The sequence below is a fragment of the Colletotrichum destructivum genome, chromosome 3 (assembly GCF_034447905.1).
Source record: "Colletotrichum destructivum chromosome 3, complete sequence".
In the NCBI taxonomy this organism is placed as follows: domain Eukaryota; kingdom Fungi; phylum Ascomycota; class Sordariomycetes; order Glomerellales; family Glomerellaceae; genus Colletotrichum; species Colletotrichum destructivum.
Genome location: NC_085898.1, coordinates 2,263,936 through 2,282,819, shown reverse-complemented (window position 1 = coordinate 2,282,819; position 18,884 = coordinate 2,263,936). Strand labels below are relative to the sequence as shown.

At 55.3% G+C, this 18,884-nt stretch overlaps 6 protein-coding genes across 6 annotated transcripts; 3 read left to right on the top strand and 3 right to left on the bottom strand.

The window, feature by feature from the left end:
• The first annotated feature begins 1,070 nt into the window (after nt 1–1,070).
• CDEST_04773 (Putative Porin domain superfamily, eukaryotic porin/Tom40) lies at nt 1,071–2,954 on the top strand. The gene is made up of 3 exons (XM_062920932.1): nt 1,071–1,591; nt 1,654–2,292; nt 2,346–2,954. The coding sequence occupies exons 1-3, from the start codon at nt 1,283–1,285 to the stop codon at nt 2,451–2,453; spliced, it is 1,056 nt and encodes a 351-aa protein (XP_062776983.1). The 5' UTR covers nt 1,071–1,282; the 3' UTR covers nt 2,454–2,954.
• Nucleotides 2,955–3,209: 255 nt separating this feature from the next.
• Nucleotides 3,210–4,354, bottom strand: CDEST_04772 (Putative NmrA-like domain, NAD(P)-binding domain superfamily). The gene has a single exon (XM_062920931.1). The coding sequence runs from the start codon at nt 4,054–4,056 to the stop codon at nt 3,220–3,222; it is 837 nt and encodes a 278-aa protein (XP_062776982.1). The 5' UTR covers nt 4,057–4,354; the 3' UTR covers nt 3,210–3,219.
• A 2,922-nt stretch (nt 4,355–7,276) lies between these two features.
• On the top strand, nt 7,277–8,345 carry CDEST_04771 (Putative golgi to ER traffic protein; the record flags this gene model as incomplete). Its single annotated transcript, XM_062920930.1, has 2 exons — nt 7,277–7,623; nt 7,694–8,345. 2 exons carry the CDS (start codon nt 7,277–7,279, stop codon nt 8,343–8,345), a joined length of 999 nt encoding a protein of 332 aa, XP_062776981.1.
• A 2-nt stretch (nt 8,346–8,347) lies between these two features.
• Nucleotides 8,348–9,620, bottom strand: CDEST_04770 (uncharacterized protein). Its single transcript, XM_062920929.1, has 3 exons — nt 8,852–9,620; nt 8,662–8,736; nt 8,348–8,576 (listed from the first exon to the last, which is right to left on the bottom strand). Exons 1-3 carry the CDS (start codon nt 9,300–9,302, stop codon nt 8,473–8,475), a joined length of 630 nt encoding a protein of 209 aa, XP_062776980.1. The 5' UTR covers nt 9,303–9,620; the 3' UTR covers nt 8,348–8,472.
• A 223-nt stretch (nt 9,621–9,843) lies between these two features.
• Nucleotides 9,844–14,527, bottom strand: CDEST_04769 (Putative SH3 domain, transglutaminase, SH3-like domain superfamily). The gene is made up of 2 exons (XM_062920928.1): nt 14,007–14,527; nt 9,844–13,939 (listed from the first exon to the last, which is right to left on the bottom strand). Exons 1-2 carry the CDS (start codon nt 14,079–14,081, stop codon nt 10,130–10,132), a joined length of 3,885 nt encoding a protein of 1,294 aa, XP_062776979.1. The 5' UTR covers nt 14,082–14,527; the 3' UTR covers nt 9,844–10,129.
• A 1,418-nt stretch (nt 14,528–15,945) lies between these two features.
• Nucleotides 15,946–18,369, top strand: CDEST_04768 (Putative protein kinase). Its single transcript, XM_062920927.1, has 4 exons — nt 15,946–16,354; nt 16,412–16,479; nt 16,548–16,715; nt 16,772–18,369. The coding sequence occupies exons 1-4, from the start codon at nt 16,282–16,284 to the stop codon at nt 18,365–18,367; spliced, it is 1,905 nt and encodes a 634-aa protein (XP_062776978.1). The 5' UTR covers nt 15,946–16,281; the 3' UTR covers nt 18,368–18,369.
• Nucleotides 18,370–18,884: the final 515 nt, after the last annotated feature.

The following is an 18,884-nucleotide window of genomic DNA, read 5'->3' as shown; positions in this document are numbered from 1 at the left end:
GAGCACTCGCTCAAGCTTCAAGACCAAGGTGAGATGAAGGACAGAGATTGGTGGAATGGCGAGACCCCTCTTCCCGGGCCGAAAGAAAAGAATACGAACTCACAGTAATGTGTCCATTCTGCCGGTTGACAATAGAGAGAGAGCCCTTTCGAGTTGACTCAGTGGCCGGTGTGAGGATAGCACTTGAGGTCTAGCCGGGAACGGACTGCTTTCGAGGCAGCTACGGCCTCTGGATCGGATGGAGGGGCCGCTACGGAGGGGAATAGCGGAGACACGGCAATGACGCACGCACTGTCTGCTCAAGTGATGAGGTCGTCGTTGTATGTTTGGCGATTCGCAAAAGATGCAACCCAAAATGCACTGAGAATGCGACTATCTCACAGAAAAACTGGCGGTTCCAGAGAAAATCGCGCAGAGATGTTGTGTTGAGGGTTTTGGTGACCGCCGTCAAGACACCGGTGCCTGAACTGCCCCGTTCCGATTTGAGCCGTGAATTGTGTACCGCCGGGGGACTCCTTTTCGCCGATATTCCAACGCGTGTGCTGATCAAGTCTGGCTGCAGATAGCACCCAAATTGTAACGCCGAGTTGCGTGAATTGAGGATTCTGTTCAAAGAGTAAGGTATCAACGGTAAATCTGGAGCCGAGGATATCTAAGGTGGGAGTTGAAGGGAGTTCGCCGCCCAGTATGAGATTGTCTAGGTGGTAAGGAGATACAAAGACTAACACTGTAGAGTGGAGGCAAGGGAACGTACCGGATGCGGGCAAGGGTCTCTCACTCATCCTGGAAAGGTAGCCGGAAATTTGACCCGACGTCAAGGCGCGGCTAAGCTTCGGGCCGACAAGATTTTTTGCTGAGAACTAATCACGTGATGATTCTGTCATTGAGCAGGACGTTGCCCAGAGCTGCAAAGAAAGGTCTCCACCCAAAGTTAACCAGTTGTGGCTGCCAGCTGCTCCCATTGGATTTAGCGTGGCATTGGTGGCTCGTGCTCGGCAGGACTTCCAGCTGCGTAATGTAATCAGCATGGTAGAAGAAATTTATTCGAGTCGAGACCTCTCAAACCATCACCAACCGCCTCCGACCCGACGACCTCCCCTCCCCCCCCAAACGCCCATAACCGCCCATTGCGCGAGCTACATTCGGTTCACAGAGCAACCGCAGCTCCATTGAATTCGTGCTTGAATCAGAGCACCCGGTCTCTTCGTCGGCCTCTCGACTTTCTCCTGCCTCACAGATACCCGGCTCTGCTCAACCCCGGCCGGCGCCGTCCATCATAACAATGGCGTCAAGCTTGGAACAACTCCAAAATGTTCTCCTGAACAACCCCGTCGCCAACACTCTGTCAGATGCCATCAACTCCTTCTCGGAACGGAGGGCGAAGCTTGGCCTGTCCAATCCCGGCACCACCGAGAACCTGACCAGGGAGGTTCAGCGCGATGTCCTGCTCACCAACTACATGTTCACTGGCCTTCGCGCCGACCTTACCAAGGCCTTCAGCATGTCGCCCTTGTTCCAGGTCTCCCACCAGTTCGCGATTGGCGAGCGTTTGAACCCGTACACCTTTGCCGCGCTGTACGGAACGAACAAGGTTTGTTGGCTCCTCCCGATGCTTGTAGGGGCGCAAACATCGTTGACTGATTACATCCAAAGGTTTTCATGCAAGGAAACATGGACAACGACGGTCAGCTTTCTACACGATTCAACTACCGATGGTCCGACAAGCTCGTCTCGAGAACGCAGTTTCAGGCTGGTGGTGGCCAGGAGATGCTCCAGTTCGAGAACGAATACACCGGAGACGATTTCACGGCCTCCCTCAAGATGCTGAACCCCTCTTGCCTCGACGGCGGTGTCACCGGTATCTTCATCGGAAGCTACCTCCAGTCGGTTACCCCTAAACTTGCCCTCGGTCTCGAGACGGTTTGGCAGCGTCAAGCCATGACCCAGGGCCCCGAGACTGCCACCTCGTACTGCGCTCGCTACAAGTCCGACGACTGGGTTGCCACCGCTCAGCTTCAGGCTCAGGGAGCTCTGAACACCTCGTACTGGAGACGCCTCTCTGAAAAGGTTCAGGCTGGTGTCGACCTGTCTCTTTCGATCGCTCCCAGTGCCGCAGGCCTCATGGGCGGCATGCAGAAGGAGGGCATCACTACCATTGGTGCCAAGTACGACTTCAGAATGTCTACTTTCCGTGCTCAGGTCGACTCTAGGGGTAAGCTCGGCTGCTTGTTGGAGAAGCGCATTGCTGCCCCCGTCATGATGACCCTGGCTGCTGATGTTGACCACTTCACGGTAAGTTTTGTGTACCATGACCTCGCGTATCCATCCTAATATCATCCTTTTAGCAACAAGCAAAGATTGGTGTCGCTATCTCCATCGAGGCTGGCGGCGAGGAGCTCCAAGAGCAGCAGGAGGCTCTTGGTGCTCAGGGCACCCCCAACATCCCCTTCTAAACCCGAAACTTGAGGACGGCTTGGTCTTTGGCCGAGTCCGAACCGAAGCTCCGCTCCTAATCGATCCCAATAATTGGTTGTTTTTTGCCGGCGAGGACGAGAAACGATGTCAACGAACTTGATTTTCTTCTGCAAGTTCTCATTCTCATACTGCTGTCTTAGTACACACGACTTCAAGCTTCGACAGCATGGACCCGACAAATTCGAGTTTCGCACAAACCCCTTGAAGCCTTCCTGCCTCTTGGTCTGCTCGTCGCCCTCTCGTTCGTTGAAACTCGACTTCTCTACTCGGCCGGTTAGAAAAACTGTGTATATTACGCTCTGCCAGAGCACAACATTCAAAGCCAATATGGTGGTGTATTGGCTTGCTTGGATGCGTTTTTTTTTGGGAGGCTTGGAACGGCATACCCGAAGCGGAGTGGCTGATGCCACAACCCACGAGAGCATCCACCTGAGGCTGCGCATCACTATCTGCCATGATGAACAGCTCTCGTATGTATTGTGTATGAAGGAGATAGAATTGAAATGCTGATATTACATCAACTACCGCATCTGTGTTTTTGTTTAGTATACAGCGAAGATATTGCGTAATGAACTACCGGCGATGCTGTCTGATAAACTACGGTAGAGGCATATACTCCGGTCTCTGCGACAATCGGGTGGCTTATGGGCCGTCCGGTACAGAGAGTCATGTGCTTATTTAAGCAACTTTAATCGCTTTTTTCTTCTTTTTTTTTCTTTTTCAAATTGTCGCCATTATAATCAACTACTCCGAGGCGATCTGCTTGCAAACAGCCTTCAGTTCCTCATCGCTCATCTCCTTCACGCCCAACAGCGCATTGTCGCTCTTCTCCCACGGCTGAGCAAACTCCTTCTTGGAACAGGCATATAAGAGCTGCGGGTACATGACATCGGGTGTCATAATGCCCTTCTTGATGGACTCTATGCAGTTGGCATAGATAGCATCGACATCAACGGTGGTGGTATCCCACGATCCTCCGACGGCCTCCTGGGCAAGGGTACCCATCTGCTTCTGCGACTTGACGGTGGATTGAACGTAGACGATCCTGTTGGCCGTCTCATCGGGATACAGCAGCGTGCCCGCGACGGCCTTGCCAACGTCGGCGAGCATCGTGTAGGGAACGACGTTTTCGCCGTCGTTGAAGAGGGAGAGCTTCCTGTTCTTGACGTCGACGCCCATGAAGCTGGACCGGATACCCCAGTCGAGGAAGGGGCCGTTGGCGATGATGGTCCAGGTGAACCTGCCGTCGTTCTCGGCGGCCTTTTGCTTCATGTGGTGGCGCGTCAGGGTCTTGATGCCGAAGACGGGCAGGCTCGGCACGTGGGCGCGCTCCGGGTCCAGGCCGAAGTCAGGTGGGATGTAGCGGTAGACGCCGGCTGCTGCGGCGGCGTCGACGAAGCGGGTCGCGACCTTGGGGTCGAAGCTGTTAGTCGAGTTGACGAGAGCGTCTTGACCCTTGAGGGCCTGGGTCAGGGAGTCGAGGGATTCGTAGTCGACCTCCCTGACCATGACGCCCGAAGGGAACTTTTGGGACCCGGCCTTGCGGGTCAGGATGGTGATGTTGAACTTGTTGGAGTCCATGAGCTCTTTCAGGAGGGAGGGCCCAAGGTTTCCACCGGCCTTGATATGTCAGCCACTAGATGCCTCCGATGGCACATTAGACACTTACTCCAGCGAGCGCAACGTTCTTAATTGTAGGCGCCATGGTTCTGTACTGCGTTGATGGTTCCTGTGTAACTTGATAACCGTTCGAGCTAGTAAAGATTAAGATTGATGTAGGGCCTTTTATCAACTGCTGTATCCGAGCTACTAGGTAGTACAAAGATCAGCTGTGTTGCTTCCTCTTTCCGGAACCAATCTAGAAGCGTACGACGCTGTGACGCCATTCCGTTCCAGGCTCGTCCGATAACACCTTGGTGGTCGTCCGTGTTCGAGCCAGGAGAGCTTCGCTCTTCGCGTTTTGGGCTCTGACATTTCGTATGCAACAGTAACTTGAGGCGCACGTCCAGCGTCACATTTACTCTTTGACTGCCACAAGTCTTTACTACAGTGTTGCGCGTTCCGTTGTCGATGCCTTTCACTCCCAGCCCATCTCAGCGTCTTTCTCTTCGTCAGTAATCGCTGTTATTTTCGTGCTCAGGGGAGGCAATGACAAGATTCTGGGGCAGTTTTCCGACAAGAAATCTCATTCTCTTGGTACTTTGTCCCGCTTTGCAGAGAGTGAGAAGGGTCAGCAGTCAGAAACGACTGGCCCTGCAGCTGTCCGGATGTGCATAGCATTGGCTTTCGAAAGATGAGATGAGCGAAGTGTAAGATCCGGGTATGCCGGATACGGAAGTCTTCCGAGGCTCCTCTTGATTGAGAAGTCAATTGCGAGAGAAAGCAACGGAGAGTCAGGTACGCAAAACATGCAGCCTTTATGGACGACGAGTGCGGAATCAGCATGTTGAATCCCGGAACCTGGCGGTGCCGGAGTGGGACCCGGACTCCGGAGGTCCGTAACCCGAACTTCGGGATGATGCTGGAAGACAGGATGTCCCTTCAAGGTTTGACGTGAACTTACTAGGCCCAGGAACTCTGGAGAATAGACCGAGGACCGAGTTAATGACGAGGGCAAGATGCTGGTTTGGGTAGGTGGCAGCGGTGGTAGGGGTGAGGGATGACCCTGCGGGCGGGATGCGGTTCCTGGTCTATGATTTTACTCAGGTGTGTTTCTTTCAGCTGCTGTACAAGCGTGGGTTTGAATCCAGAAGAGGTATATCAGTCGTTGAAAAGTGTTATTTCATTTAACTGGCAATGAATTACAATCAATGTTTTTTCTCAAATGCTGGATCAAATCATAATATGTACGCAAAGCCTTCTCACTCGGATTCTACATGACTTCTGCATGAGAATTGGCAATGGGCGCAGGTACGTTTGATGGCGTTCAGTTAGCAAAACGTCAACACTTTTCAAAGCAATCCAGAAATCAAAGCGATGTCGTTAGGGAGAAATGCCAATTCTGAACGCAGTGCAGATCAAGTTCTGCATCAGTAGGGGCGACTGGTTTCCATGTAGCCATCTCTAATAGCATGGATACAAGGGAAATATCAAGGGAAATATCAATGGAAAGAGAAGCAGAAGGAGAGAGACAGGCAAGCGATTCCCCTGGGGTAAAGCACAGAGCCTCAATGCTCCAGATACATTTGGTGAGGCCACAGTTGCATGCGCGAGAAGAAACGTCTTGCACTGGAATTCACAAGAAAAGCCGACGTTGAAAGTTTTTAATACTTACCGTGACTTGATGTCGAACTTCGCCCAACACCGTGGTTGCGTGGCCATGCATTCTACATGACGTCGAGGAACTGGTAGGTTTCCCGCATCTGCACGAGGACTCTGTGCCTGTCCGTGACTTATCTAGGTAGTGTGTTATACGTCCACCTACCACGATGCATCGCTCGTAATTAATTTCCGTCTTGCACTGGTTACAAGCGACCATTCAAGCACACGTAGCCTAGGTGACACGCACAAGAAAACTACAGCCTGTGAGCTGCCTGTCGTGATCTAGTGTAGCTGTGTGAAACGGCTGGAACATGCCATCAAGTCGGATGCAAGCAGCGTTCAAAAAGTTGACTTCCCAGGGGAGGGAAGAAGAGTACACAGACAAAAACGTATGCGATGACCGAGACTCGAACTCGGAGCCTAAGCATGGGAAGCTTAGATGTTACCCCTACACCATCATCGCTTGTACTTAGGTTACTTTGAGTTATGGTAAGTTGCCCGTTCTGCGACCTATGTATAGACATGGGTCGGGACTTTCGGCTTGGACTGTCAGGAAGCTAAACCCAAAAAGCATACATGTGGCCGCCTAGCGGTGGAATGCCCCTTTTGATAGGCAGGTCTTTTGGTGGACGGTTGTCGCTTCCAAGCACATTTTCGAGATTGGACCCCGAAATTTGAAATGTCAGAAAGAAAAGAGAACTGGTAGGGTTTGCATGTAGTTGCAACTTGGAAAACGAGTCGCGCTTGAACATTTGGTTGATTTTTCTTTCCCTCTGGAGTGGCTGACTAGAGCTGTGGCCAGTGCACCGGACAGGACGTCACTTCACTAGTGAAGCCCTGCCGTCGAACCTGGAACATCTCTATTGCCTTGCTGTTGTCTTTACTGCTTTATTATCCTAGCATTATTAATCTTCCTGTTCACAACTTTTACTCGTTCCATTAGTAAACACTTTCTGCAACGCTGTCCAGTAGTAGCTGGTTATTCTAATGAGAAATCAGCTTCCATGAACGGCAAGGTATGGTGGACTGTACAAGAGGTCGAGCAGTAGATGTTGCTGTTCCAGACGAAGCAGACGTTCTCTAACACAAGAAACCATATTGACACATCCTTATAGGCCTGGGTTTCCAAGGGGGAAAAGCACGTTTGAATTATGCAGTTCCAAAGATAGTATACTTGAAGTACTTGGACATAGTGGTACTCAAACGAAGCCATGCCATCGAAGAAGGGACTGGACAAGGAGCTCTGGGTAATACCTACCTCCCTTAATGGAACAGAGTGCTGGTCAGTGCACACCATGTACGATTGTTTATCCGTTTATCCGAATGCAATGACAGAATGGAAGCGAAGCTCTCTCTCCAGGCCTGGCCCGAGGGGCTGAGGTAGGTACCTCCCCCACCATCTCAATTCCACAGCTACAAACCGACGTCGTCACCTATTGACCAGCGCACTCAGTCCCGCCAGACCCTCCACCTCTCCCCCCCTTCCGAACCGCGACCTCATTATACCTTCAACCACACCCGCGCGACAACCCTCGAAACAATGGCCGCCAAAGGAGACAAGATCGAAAAGATCATTGCCCGGCTGCAGGCCCGCATCGGCGAGGGCCAGTTCTACGAGGCCCAGCAGCAGACGCGCGTGGTCGCCGCCCGCTACATCAAGGCCGCCAACTGGCCCGCCGCCACCGACATCCTCTACAATGTCGCTCAGTCCCTGCTCAAGGCCGGTCAGGGCGGCAGTGGCGGCGACCTTGCCGTCATGCTCGTCGACGTCTTCCGCCAGGCCGAGCTCAAGCCCGACGCTGCCAGCAAGGGCAAGCTGCTCACCTGCCTGCGCCTCTTCCCTGCCCAGGAGCCCACGAGAAAAAAGTTTGTCGGCGAGATGATTGCGTGAGTTAAAATCATGTTTGATCAGACTAGGGTGTAAGAGCAGGCAAGCTGACTACGACCACTCCTACAGATGGTCTGCCAAGTTCGGCGACTACCCCGCCGGCGACGCCGAGCTGCACCACGTCGCCGGTTCTCTCTACGCCGAGGAGCACGATGCCTATGAGGCCGAAAGACATCTGGTGCTAGGAACCAAGGACTCAGCCGAGGTGCTTGCCAAGATGGAATATGTCTGGTACAAGGAAGACGAGTCGCATACGGCTCCGCTCTACGCCGCCCGCGCCATCCTCCCCTACCTCCTCATCGGCAACGTTCGTGCCGCTAACACGTGCTACCGCCTCTTCGCATCCTCCCTCAGCGACGACAATAAGGGTCTCGGCGTCCAGGACGTCAGCAGCAACAGCGCGGACCTCCGCATCTTTCCCGGTCTGCCCCTCCTCAACTTCCTCGGCCTTTTGCTATTGGCGGTGCAGCGTGGCGCCCCCGACGCATACAAGCAGCTCCTCGCCAAATACTCGTCCAATATCGCCGAGGTCGGCGCGTGGAACGAGGCGCTCGAGATTATTGCCGAGATGTACTTTGGCATTCAGCGCCCGAGACAGAGCAACCCGCTGATGGACATGATGGGCAGCCTGTTTGGCGGTGCCGGTGGCGGCGGCGCACCCCAGCAGAGACGCCCCGCCCCGAGACGGGTGGAGGCGCCCACGGCTGAAGGGCTGGACTAGGTGGCCCTTTTTTCCGCCGAATATGCCTCCAAGTTCGGCCGTGACACCGGACGCTAAAACATGAGACAGAATGCTGTGGCGACATTGCGCCCGGTTTCGCAAATGATAGTTGGGCCCTGCATCGCGTTCAAAAGGCTCGGGGCAGCTCTGGCTCGGCCTCATACATCCAATTGTCTTCGGCGAGAGCAGCGACCTTGGCCCGAAGACTAGCCTTGACAGCTTCAAGCAGCTCTACATCCAGGAAGAAAAGGGGCAAGTCAGAAAAGAACACTGTGTAGGATGAGAAGTTGGACACGAAGAAGACACCGGGACTTACCTTCAGGCTGCTCACGGACCGCAGTATGGTTGACTTGATGCTGCTTCACCGCCTCCGCCAGCCTCTGCCGCTCTTCTAGAAAGTTGATTAGCACTGTTTCCATAGTTTCAATACCCTGACGAATGAAAGGAACATGAATGAACGTCTCCAACTCTTGACTTGGGTGAAGTGACGGACAAGGGAAACGTACTGTTGCTCTCCTCTCGGTCATCCATCGCCGCCACCTCGTCAGCCTCGTCAAAGACCAGCGTCGGCAGCTCGCCCAGCTCAACATCGCCATGCTCGTCGCGCACGACGATCTCGAGCGGTCCCGCCGCCGCCGCCGCCGCCCCCGTGGGAGGTCCGGCGTCCGAGAGCACATCGACGTCGAGCCGCAGCGTCTCGGCCGAGGTCCCCCCCGACGACGAACCGCTCACGGCGCCCGTCACCATGCTGTTACCACCGGCGACTGCGGCCGCAGCAGCAGAAACCGAAACCCCTACCCCTCCTCCGAGGGCAGCAGCAGCACTCGAACTCGATACCACGGGGGCCCCTGTGGGGCCCGTCGGCCGCCTCGTCAGGCCCTGAAAGAGGTTCCTCCGGACTTGTCGTCGCGGGGCGCCCGGCGGGGGCGGCGCCTGTCGTGAGGTCCTGTCGGCCATGGCGTCTTGTCTCTCTGCTGCAGGGTGGTGGTTGTGTGTTTTGCTGGTGTCTGTGGTTGTTGGGTGAACGGTAGATATGATGAGTTTGTTGTTTCTTTCCTTTTCTTCTTGTTGTCTCGTCTCGTCTTTTAATTTTTTAATTCTTTTTGCTTTGTTTTGGACCAGAACAGTCGCTGGTCGGTAGAGGTGATGGGGGTGTCTCTTATTTACTTCTTCTTCTTCAGGTCATAATAAAAAATTCAAGGATACCGATGTCGTGATCGGAGGTGAGTAAGGATGTGGCATGCATGTGTCGTCGTCGTCGTCGCCGTCGTTGTCTACGCCTCTCCCCTCTGTTTACATTCGGAAGGGTAAGGTCGTCCCGGCACCGTGGCGTCGTCGGATCTTATCGATAGCATACTGTGCTGATTGGGTCTCCGATGGGGAAAAAAGGCACGGTGCTTCCCGACAGCTCGCACCATACACAGAAACAGCAACATCATTTACACCATCACCAATGACACCACCAATTCGAACATTGATCGTTATTCTCATTAAGGCCATATACGCGTGGATTTTGTGTTACAGAACCATCCTATCCTGGACATGCATGATTCCCATTACGTATCGTACATTAGAAACTCCCACAGTCATGATGATGGAGGACGTCCGACCCGTACCCGGACCCAAATGCCACAAAAGAGAGAAAGAAAAACCAACACAAGATAAAACGCCAAGAGATGCACTTCCCGAATCGACCTGTCGTATCCGCTCAATTTCCCCTTTTTGATGTTGCCCTTGCAAGCCTGAAAGACCAAAGGAAGTAAAGAATCCCAGAATGCAATGATTCATCCAACACATACCCATTCGGCGAAGACGCACCATCGCGCGGTGCGGTCCGCCAATACCAGCCCTCTCCACACTCCCTTCTCCGAACACTTGATGATGGTTTCCCACGTACCACCGTCGCTGAGGTCCTCTTCGACGGACCTGCTGCCGACACTGATTCCCCTGCGCTCCTCCTTGCGCATGAGGCGCAGGATCTTGCCGCCCGGTGTCTGAATTGCAAGCTTCGCTGGCTTCTTCCCACCGCCGGCCGCCGTGCTGAGGTTCGACCCGCTTGCGTTGGAGGCCGTCATGCTCATTGCCGAGCTCGGTCTCGCAAATGGAATTGGACTTGCGCCCCCAGGATTCGACGAGGGCGTCATCACCGAGCCGATTCCGGCAATGGAGCTGGGATGTTGCCGAATCGCGAAAACAAACGTGTTGTTCAGGGCGAGACGTTGGCATTGAGGCTGAACAACGTAAATGTCGTGTCGCTGCGCATGGGGCGTCGGATGCCGCGTCACGAACTCATACGGGGGGTTGTCGCCCGTGTGAATGATTGGCAGTGCGAAGGCCACCGGATGTGGAATGTCCTTGATGCTGTGCATCAGGCCACGCTTTCCCGCGTAGATCTTCAAAACGCCTTGGCCTTCGTCGCCAGGTAGTAGAGCCTTAACCGTGTATCGCTTGGTACCGTTAAACCACTCCGCCTGAGCCAAGGCCCTCTTCTTCACGACCTCGCCGCTTTCGAACACGTCACCATCCGCGTCTCTCGTGTAGGCCCGGACCTCGACCTCAGCAGCAACTTCCACGTCGGGCGGGGCATTGAACTTGATGTGCACCATCTCCAAGTCTTCGATGCGGGTGGCTGCCGTGTTATAGTCGACCATCTCGAGCATGTTCTTGAAGAAGGGAGGGCAAGCGCAGGGAAGATTGAGAAGGACTTCGTGGGCCTGCGGCGGGCAGAGGTGCTGCTGAGTGTGATGTTCGGGGATATGCGTCCAGCAGAGCTCCGTTGGCCGTGCGAGGAACCACCAAAAGTCGGCCGCGGTGCCGCTAGAGCTCGAGTAGAAATGCCGTCTGGGATAAGAAGGGCTAGCCATGCAGCAGTCCATCATGCGCCATTCGTTGTCGACTAGAACCGCATTCCACCAGTGATTTGCCCTGGGCATGATGTTGTGCTCCGGGATTTCGCCGGGCGTCTTGAGATAGCCACGGATGATCTCGCAATGAATGCCAACGGCGGAACACATCTCCATTACCAGAACGGCGTACTCCTCGGCGCTTGCTCGCTTCGACTGCACAACCCTTCGGGTGTCGACCTCCCCCTCAAAGTCCTCTTCCCAAAGAATCTTCTCCGACACCCACGTGAAAATGGCTCGCAGTCGCTGAACGTCGCTGCGGTAGGGACGGCACACATAGGTCGTTGCCACGCTTTGCGCGGTTGTCGTCGCCGGGAAACTGCTCACGAACCTCGAGTTCTTGTCAACTTGGGTGAGGTTCAGCGACTGGTAGTCGATGGGATCCTCCACAGGCAAGCCGTCGGCCCCTTCATCGCCCTCCAGGCCCTCAAACAACTCATCGACCGGGTTCAGTGCCGGGTAGTCGAGCATCTGGCAGCGATCCTTGCGCTCGTTTCGCTCGTTCTTACTCAAAGAGTTAGACCGGTTGACGTCTCTGCGAACCTGTACCCAGTCCACTCCGTTGGCGAGACCCATGTCTCTGGCCGCTTCCCTACCGAAACCAGAGCTTCCCATGGCGGTCAGGTTGGAGATGCTAGCGTTGGCCCCAGCGGCGACGTTGGGCATGGAGCGGGCGAAAGGCGATGATCTGGGCGAATCGGCGCCCATTGCGATACTACTGCGTCCGGAGGCCACTCCCGTCTTCGCCGTGTCAAGAAGTTTTTTGAATATGTTCCGTTTCGCGGGCTTCGGAGTGACGAGCCCTCCGAGTCCCGCGTCGTCAGGAAAACCGGCTTGAGATTTTGGCCGCGACGCCTCTGAAGCGTGACTGCTGTGGTAGGTGACACCGGTGAACGGAGTTTCTGGGCGCTCGATATCGACATCGCGCATGCCGAGGGCACTCTGAGCACGCTTCTGAGTCTTGCGAGCAAGACTGCCTGCGCTCGTAGCGCTAATGGCGCCGGCTGACGACCCACTCATCAAACTCCTGTCGCTGCTCTGCGTCGTCGAGCTCTGATTGCCTGAAGAGGCGCTGGTAGAGTTGGTCTTTGTGGTAAACGTCCTGTTCAGTACGTTGCGACCAATGTCGTAGGCCGACTTCCGTCCGCGGAGCTTCCTCTCCTCCGGTCCACCCATCGAAGATTTGGGTCTCTCGTATAACTGGCCTTTGGGTGGTGGCTTCGGTGCCTCATCCTCAAGGTCAGCCATACTTGCGCTATGTTGATGCATTTTTTTGAGACGACTTTCCATACGTTCGACGTAGTTACTCAGTGGAGGTAGATGTTCCTTGTCCTCCCTATGCCCGTTGTGGTAGGATTGATCCCGCGAAGACCCGCCACTCCAGGTCTCGTAACCCTCGTCCGGTTGCGCTATGCCCATGGATGTCTGGGGTCTTTGGTGAGTATTCTTCCTTCTTGCACGGTCGTTGACCAGGTTGAAGGACTCGGGTGACCATGGATCAAGTGGCGGCTCAGGGGTTGGATCCCGGGGCATTCCAAGGGCGTCCAGCTGCTCTATCACGCCGTCCATCGCCTCGCGCAACGGCGAGGGAGTCATGTGGCTGGCTGAGGGCGAAGGCGGAGATGGCGAGTGTAGTCTGGATGTTTGTATCGGCGGCGGTCGATGAGCTTGGTAAGAGAGATGAGAGCCATGCCTGTCGAGGGTGGGATGCCGATTGTCGTATGAGGCAGTTGAGTCTTGGCGCGCGACATCAAACCGCTGGTCGAAGGAGTTTCCTGAGCCATGTCGCCCCGCGTGAAAGCGGTTTTCGTAAGAGGCGCTAGACTCTTGTCGGGGGACATCGTGACGGCTATCGTATGATATGCTTTGCTTGTGTCGCGGCGGTGCTACATGTCGGTGCGGAGGTGGTGCTGGAGGTGGGGGAGAATCCACTCTTTCCCGTGTAGGAGGGCGGTATGGCTTGTAGCTCATGGAAGGGGCAGGAGAAACACCTCTCGAACCGTAGCCGTGAGATGGCGGTATGGGAGACGGGCCTCGTTCTGTGTTGTATGAGTTCACTCTTGATCCGTGACCGTGATCGGGGACGGGTGTTCTTTCTCTGGGAGGAATAGGCGTCCGCTCCCTCGGTACTGGTGTCCTGCCCCTCGGAACGGGGGTTCTCCCTCTCGGCACGTACTGCTGGGCGCCATCGTTGAACGAGTTGCCGCGCGATACGTAGCCGGTATCGGCTGGCAACGTGTATGCTCGCATTCTAGTCGAGGCAGCATCGTTGAAAGAGTTCTCTCTTGAAAGGAAGGTTTCAGGCGCTGGCGATCGGTCTCTCTTGCTCTTGTCAAGAACGGCGCTGTGGATCGACTCTCCAGAGTGTCCTCTAGGCCTCGGGTGAGGGTTCGTCCGGTAGACTTCGGGTTGTTTCGCTGCGGTGTAGTGTGGCGCCTTGGCGTATGCTTCGAATGGCTTTCGGAAAGTCCTTGATTTTTGGGGTGTACTCGGGCTCGGTGTGTCTGCGGGAAGTGGGCTGGCAGACCTGGTCGTCGGACGGAAATCGGCGGGCAGAACCTCGACAAAGTTGGAAGGAAAGACTCCGACAGTCCTTCGATCGCGCCATAGCCTGCCTGTCCACCAAGAGCCGTCGCCGGCATTGAGACATTCGATCAAATCGCCTTCGATGAAGCCGAGATCTCGCTTGGACTGTGGGAGGGCAAGTCAGCATTTGGACTTGGCTCTTTTGTGTGAAGCTCGAGTTGTAGCAACAGACCTCTCCTCCCCAGGAGTATACCGCTCTGCACCAGCACGGAAACCGAGTGGGCAATGACGGCGGTGCGGGCACCATGTTGAAGCTACGATACCGGCGTCGGTGATAAACTGTGCGTACTGCCGGCCGCGACCAGCTGATGGTTGATGTCGAATGAGTTGGTTGGCTGTTTGCAGAGCCCGACACCCGGCTTGCGATGCAGCAAGATTATTCGACGCGATGATGTAAGTTGGGATTGGCAAACGGGATGGTGGCCATGCAGAGGCGCGGGCGCAGAAACCAATGACAAGGAATGACGGCAATTTCAAGCTTCCGCGGCGAAGCGAGAAAGAGAGCAACCGAGAAGAAGGCCACTCTTTCTCAGCTCGTGGGAATTTTTTGCTCTCGCCGACCCTTGGAAGATGGTGGTGAGGAATGCAAAATCGTCTCGCGTGCACAGCGACAATGACCTTGTTAGAGTGAGTGGGTAACCAGGGAATCGGCGCGCTGAGGTCCAAGTGTGAGTGTGGTGCGTGTGAGTGTGGGAGATGATGATGGCAGACAAGTGGGAAAGTCTACTTGTCGGACACGACTTCCAAGAAGGGGATGCGGTGAATGTCAGTGACGGCCGGGGGGGGGGGGGGGGGGTGAGGACCCGGGGCAACCAACAAACAGAGGGGCTCGTTGGCGGGGGGATATCGGGGGGGCGCCCTCCAAACACTGGACGGGCTGATTGACCTGGGGCAAAAGGCAATCGGGACGAGGGAGGAGTCAGGGACAATCCAGGCTCGAGCTTGCAAACGGGTTACGACCTTCTTGTGCGGCTGGCGCATCTCCACCGGCGACTAGTGGACCCTCTTTGGCGCCGCGCTAAGCCTAGGGGGAGAGCACATCTATGGCCCCTGGACCTTGGAGAAGTCTTGGACATCTTTGGTCACCGCCTGCGATGCCGAGCAAGGTGCCCGCCCTGCCTGTCCTGTTGAGATTCCCACTGTTAACCTTCTCTTCAGCTTGCCTGATCCAAGTCTCGATATTACCGCCGCCCATGGAGTGCCTAGTTTTACGTCGCCGCCCACACGCTGCCACCCACCAGCACCGACTACCATGCCGCCTCACTCGCCATTCCCAGACTCGGGAGAGGAGAGGACCCCCCTGTTCCCTCAATCGGCAAAAGGCTTGTCTCCCAGCAGCGGAGGGACTACGAAGAGTACCAAGCGGGTAGGTCCCTCTCTGCGAATAGACTCTGTCGAGAAAGCAGGCACTCCGTCTTAGTGCGAGTGACAACTCAGCACCGTCTCATGGGGTAGGCCCTGCATGCCGTCGTCTGTTGTCTCCTGTCCGCTTGGGTTGGCAACCAGAATCTGCAAGGCAACGCGGCTAGTGCTCGCCAGCGAATAAGGTCACAGGAAGCTTGGACGACACCAAGAGCAGGGGAGGGAGGAGACTGAGAGAAAGAGAGAGACTCAGACACACTGGCGGGCGTCTCTTCTATGTTGCAGGTGAAATCAAGGTCACGCTCGCATCACTCTGGCACGCAGACGACGCAGACGCCCTCGCACGAGAGGTTTGCTCTCTTGATCAATGACCACACATTGCATTCTCTTCTGCTCTCCTGCATATCAGTCACTAAAATACCACCCACCCTGCTGCTAATACCATTACTCTCATCCGCTTCCCCTCCAGTTCGCTTTTTCTTGTTCGCGAACCTCACGATGCTTCAGAAACAGCGGCTCTTGATCGGCCTCTTTTCGTTTGCTTTTTCGTCGCATCATCGGCTGACTCGCCCTGGTTCGTAGTTTACCCCCTGGTGCTAATTGCGGTCCCCCCGGAGCTCCCCAGCTATACCAAAACGGAAGAAAGTAAACAAAGGGCCCGAGCTTTGCGACGAAGCACACCAACACAGAGATCGACCGACCGACCGAACACCCACGACCAAGGAAAAAAAAAAGGAACAGAAAAAAAGGAAGAGAGCACCTTGACTTGATCCTAGACGCCCGCCGCCTACTGTCCCAAGCAACCCGTCTTGTGCCGATCCGCTTGCTTTATTACACCCATTTTCTTTTTGGCCCGGCCTAAATATTACAAGTCAAGCCGTCCTGACTGACAGACGACAGCCCCATTCCCTGGATACCCATTTCTTCTCTCGAAACTCATTCCCAGCATCCCGCCCGCTTCACCAGCGCAACGCTTCCCTCGAAATCCCTCGTCCTAGGACTCCGGGCCCAGCGCCGCCAGCTCCTCCCTTTCTCTTACTCCATCTCTGCTGCCGGGAACTCGATTGAGCGATTACGCCGATTCAATGACGTCCAAATCGGCCGCGATGGCCGACGAGGGTGTTGCCGAACACTATCAGGTACTGGAGGAGCTCGGTCGTAAGTCTTGCCTTGATCGCGAGCCTTGCTGCGCAGTCGCGCTGACAGGACAATAAGGTGGAAGCTTTGGTGTCGTTTATAAGGCCATTGAGAAGGCCACCGGCGAGACCGTCGCTATCAAACATGTAAGTTGACCCGTTATTCATCCTCTGCTCGACATGCCTGAACTTGGCTGACCAACCCCTGCGCGCAGATTGACCTCGAGTCCAGCGAAGATGACATTCAAGAGATCCAGGGCGAGATCGCCGTGCTGAGTACATGCGCCAGTTCTTTCGTCACGCAATACAAAGGCAGCTTTCTGCGCGGCCATAAGCTCTGGATCGTTATGGAGTTTCTCGGTGGCGGTTCATGTCTGGACTTGGTAAGTCGCCAGGCGCAACAAATCTGTCGTATCCTCGTTTGCTAACCATAACTCAGCTTAAACCTGCCAACTTCGCCGAGGTCCACATTGCCATCATCTGCCGTGAGCTTCTTCGCGGCCTTGAATACCTGCATGCTGAAGGCAAGATTCACCGAGATATCAAGGCCGCCAATGTTCTTCTATCTGAGGCAGGCAAGGTCAAGTTGGCCGACTTTGGCGTTGCTGCCCAGTTGACCAACATCAAGTCCCAGAGGAACACCTTTGTCGGGACCCCTTTTTGGATGGCGCCCGAGGTGATCCAGCAGGACGGTTACGGCTTCAAGGCAGACATTTGGTCCCTCGGCATCACCGCCATGGAGATGGCCAACGGCGAACCCCCCCTGGCACACATCCACCCGATGAAGGTTCTCTTCCACATCCCCAAGAACCCCCCTCCTCGCTTGGAGAACAACTTCAGCAAAGACTTCCGAGACTTCGTCGCTCAGTGTCTCGTCAAAGACTCCGACCGCAGACCTTCAGCGAAAGATCTCCTCCGCCACCGGTTCATCAGATCAGCTGGCAAGGTGGAGGCCCTCCAAGAGCTTATTGCTCGCAAGCAGATGTGGGATGCCAACCAAAACCGAAAGTCGCACCCCATATTTTACCAAGAGACGCTGCATACGATGTCGCATAGGGACGACTCGGATGAATGGGTGTTCGACACGGTCAAGTCGGTGGCACCCAAACGCCCGAATGGCCATGCACGGAAGCCGTCCTACTTTGCGGCAGAAGAGGCAATGCGCCGCCTCGACCTCAAGGACGCTCCGCTCGGTCCCTCGTCTCCCGCTTCCGGAACTGTCCGCCGGTCGACTGTGCGCCGACAGCCCTCGGGCCGCCAGGCTTCGGGCACACAGATCCAAGCAAACGGTTCACCCCGCTCGACCGTCGCCAGACGACCCCTACAGCCAGACATGTCGTACGGCAACTCTGGCTCTTCCGTGCGGCTCTTCCGCCGGGTCCCCTCAGACGGGTCTACCACGGCCTACGAGGACACCTCCCCCGAGGGAACGTACGGCAACGAGAACAAAGCACCGCCGCGGGCCTCGGCAGTCGAGCCCAGCAGCAAAGAGGCGTTGCTCGGCCGGCGACTGTTCAACAAAGCCCTGGATCCCACTCTCGCCGAACTCCACGCGCAAACGTCAGGCATGCAGAAGCGGGAGGCGCTTGCCAAGCTCACAGATGCTTTTGAGCTCTTGGATTCAGTCGACCCCGAAGGTGCCTACCACCTGATGCAGAACCTGATGACTGCTGTGTCACAGGACGCTAAGCTGAATGCTGCTCTCATGCCTCAACAGGCGATCAAGATGCCGTCTGAAGATACCCCCCAAGGAACGGTCATCATCAGGAGTGCTGCGGCGACGCCATCCTCGGGAAGCCCGAACAAGCTAGTGATGGCTTCAAACAACCCGCACCTGAAGAGCCATAGGAGGCGCAACGGGTCGATTGCCACGCCCGAGTCGGCCGAGAAGGACCGCGAGAGAGAAAAGGCGGCTGTGGAGGCCAAGTATCCCGGCCGTCAGCCCCCTCCCGGCATGGAGCACTGCAAGCAACTGTCCGATGTGCTCTACGGTCGTTGGACTGAGGGGTTAAGAATCAGGTGGCCAGCGGTCTAGACAGCCATAAATGGCTCGAGATGATCGCTGAGGAGCCCATCTTTCAAGACTGGCGCAACATTATTACTCATGAGAACACGCTGTATGATGAGAGTGTACGACCACGTCACAACATACTGGGTTGGACAGCACACATACACAAAAGCATCGGGAGAGTTTGCTTGTCTCCTTCTGTCATTCCTCTTCGACATTTGACAAGATTGGAATTTCCCCGGAGTTGGATTTTCTGGTTTTCCCCACCTTATTTTCTTCGAAGACGACGATGATGGACTCCCGACTATGTAGCTTTCACGACTAATGACATCTACACGGCCGGTCCAGGTTCGTCTGCGTCGCTTGGGGCGGTTTTCTTTTTCTGGGGTTGGGCGTTTTTGGTTCGGGTTTGCTTTGGCACTAGTTAGATACCTTGTAGGTAGTGGCGTTGAGATTGCGTCTACAATAAAATGGACTTGCGCAACGGTTGTCAGGCCCGATGCCAATGTGACTTTTTTTGCTTCCGGGAAAGGGTTGGTCTCGC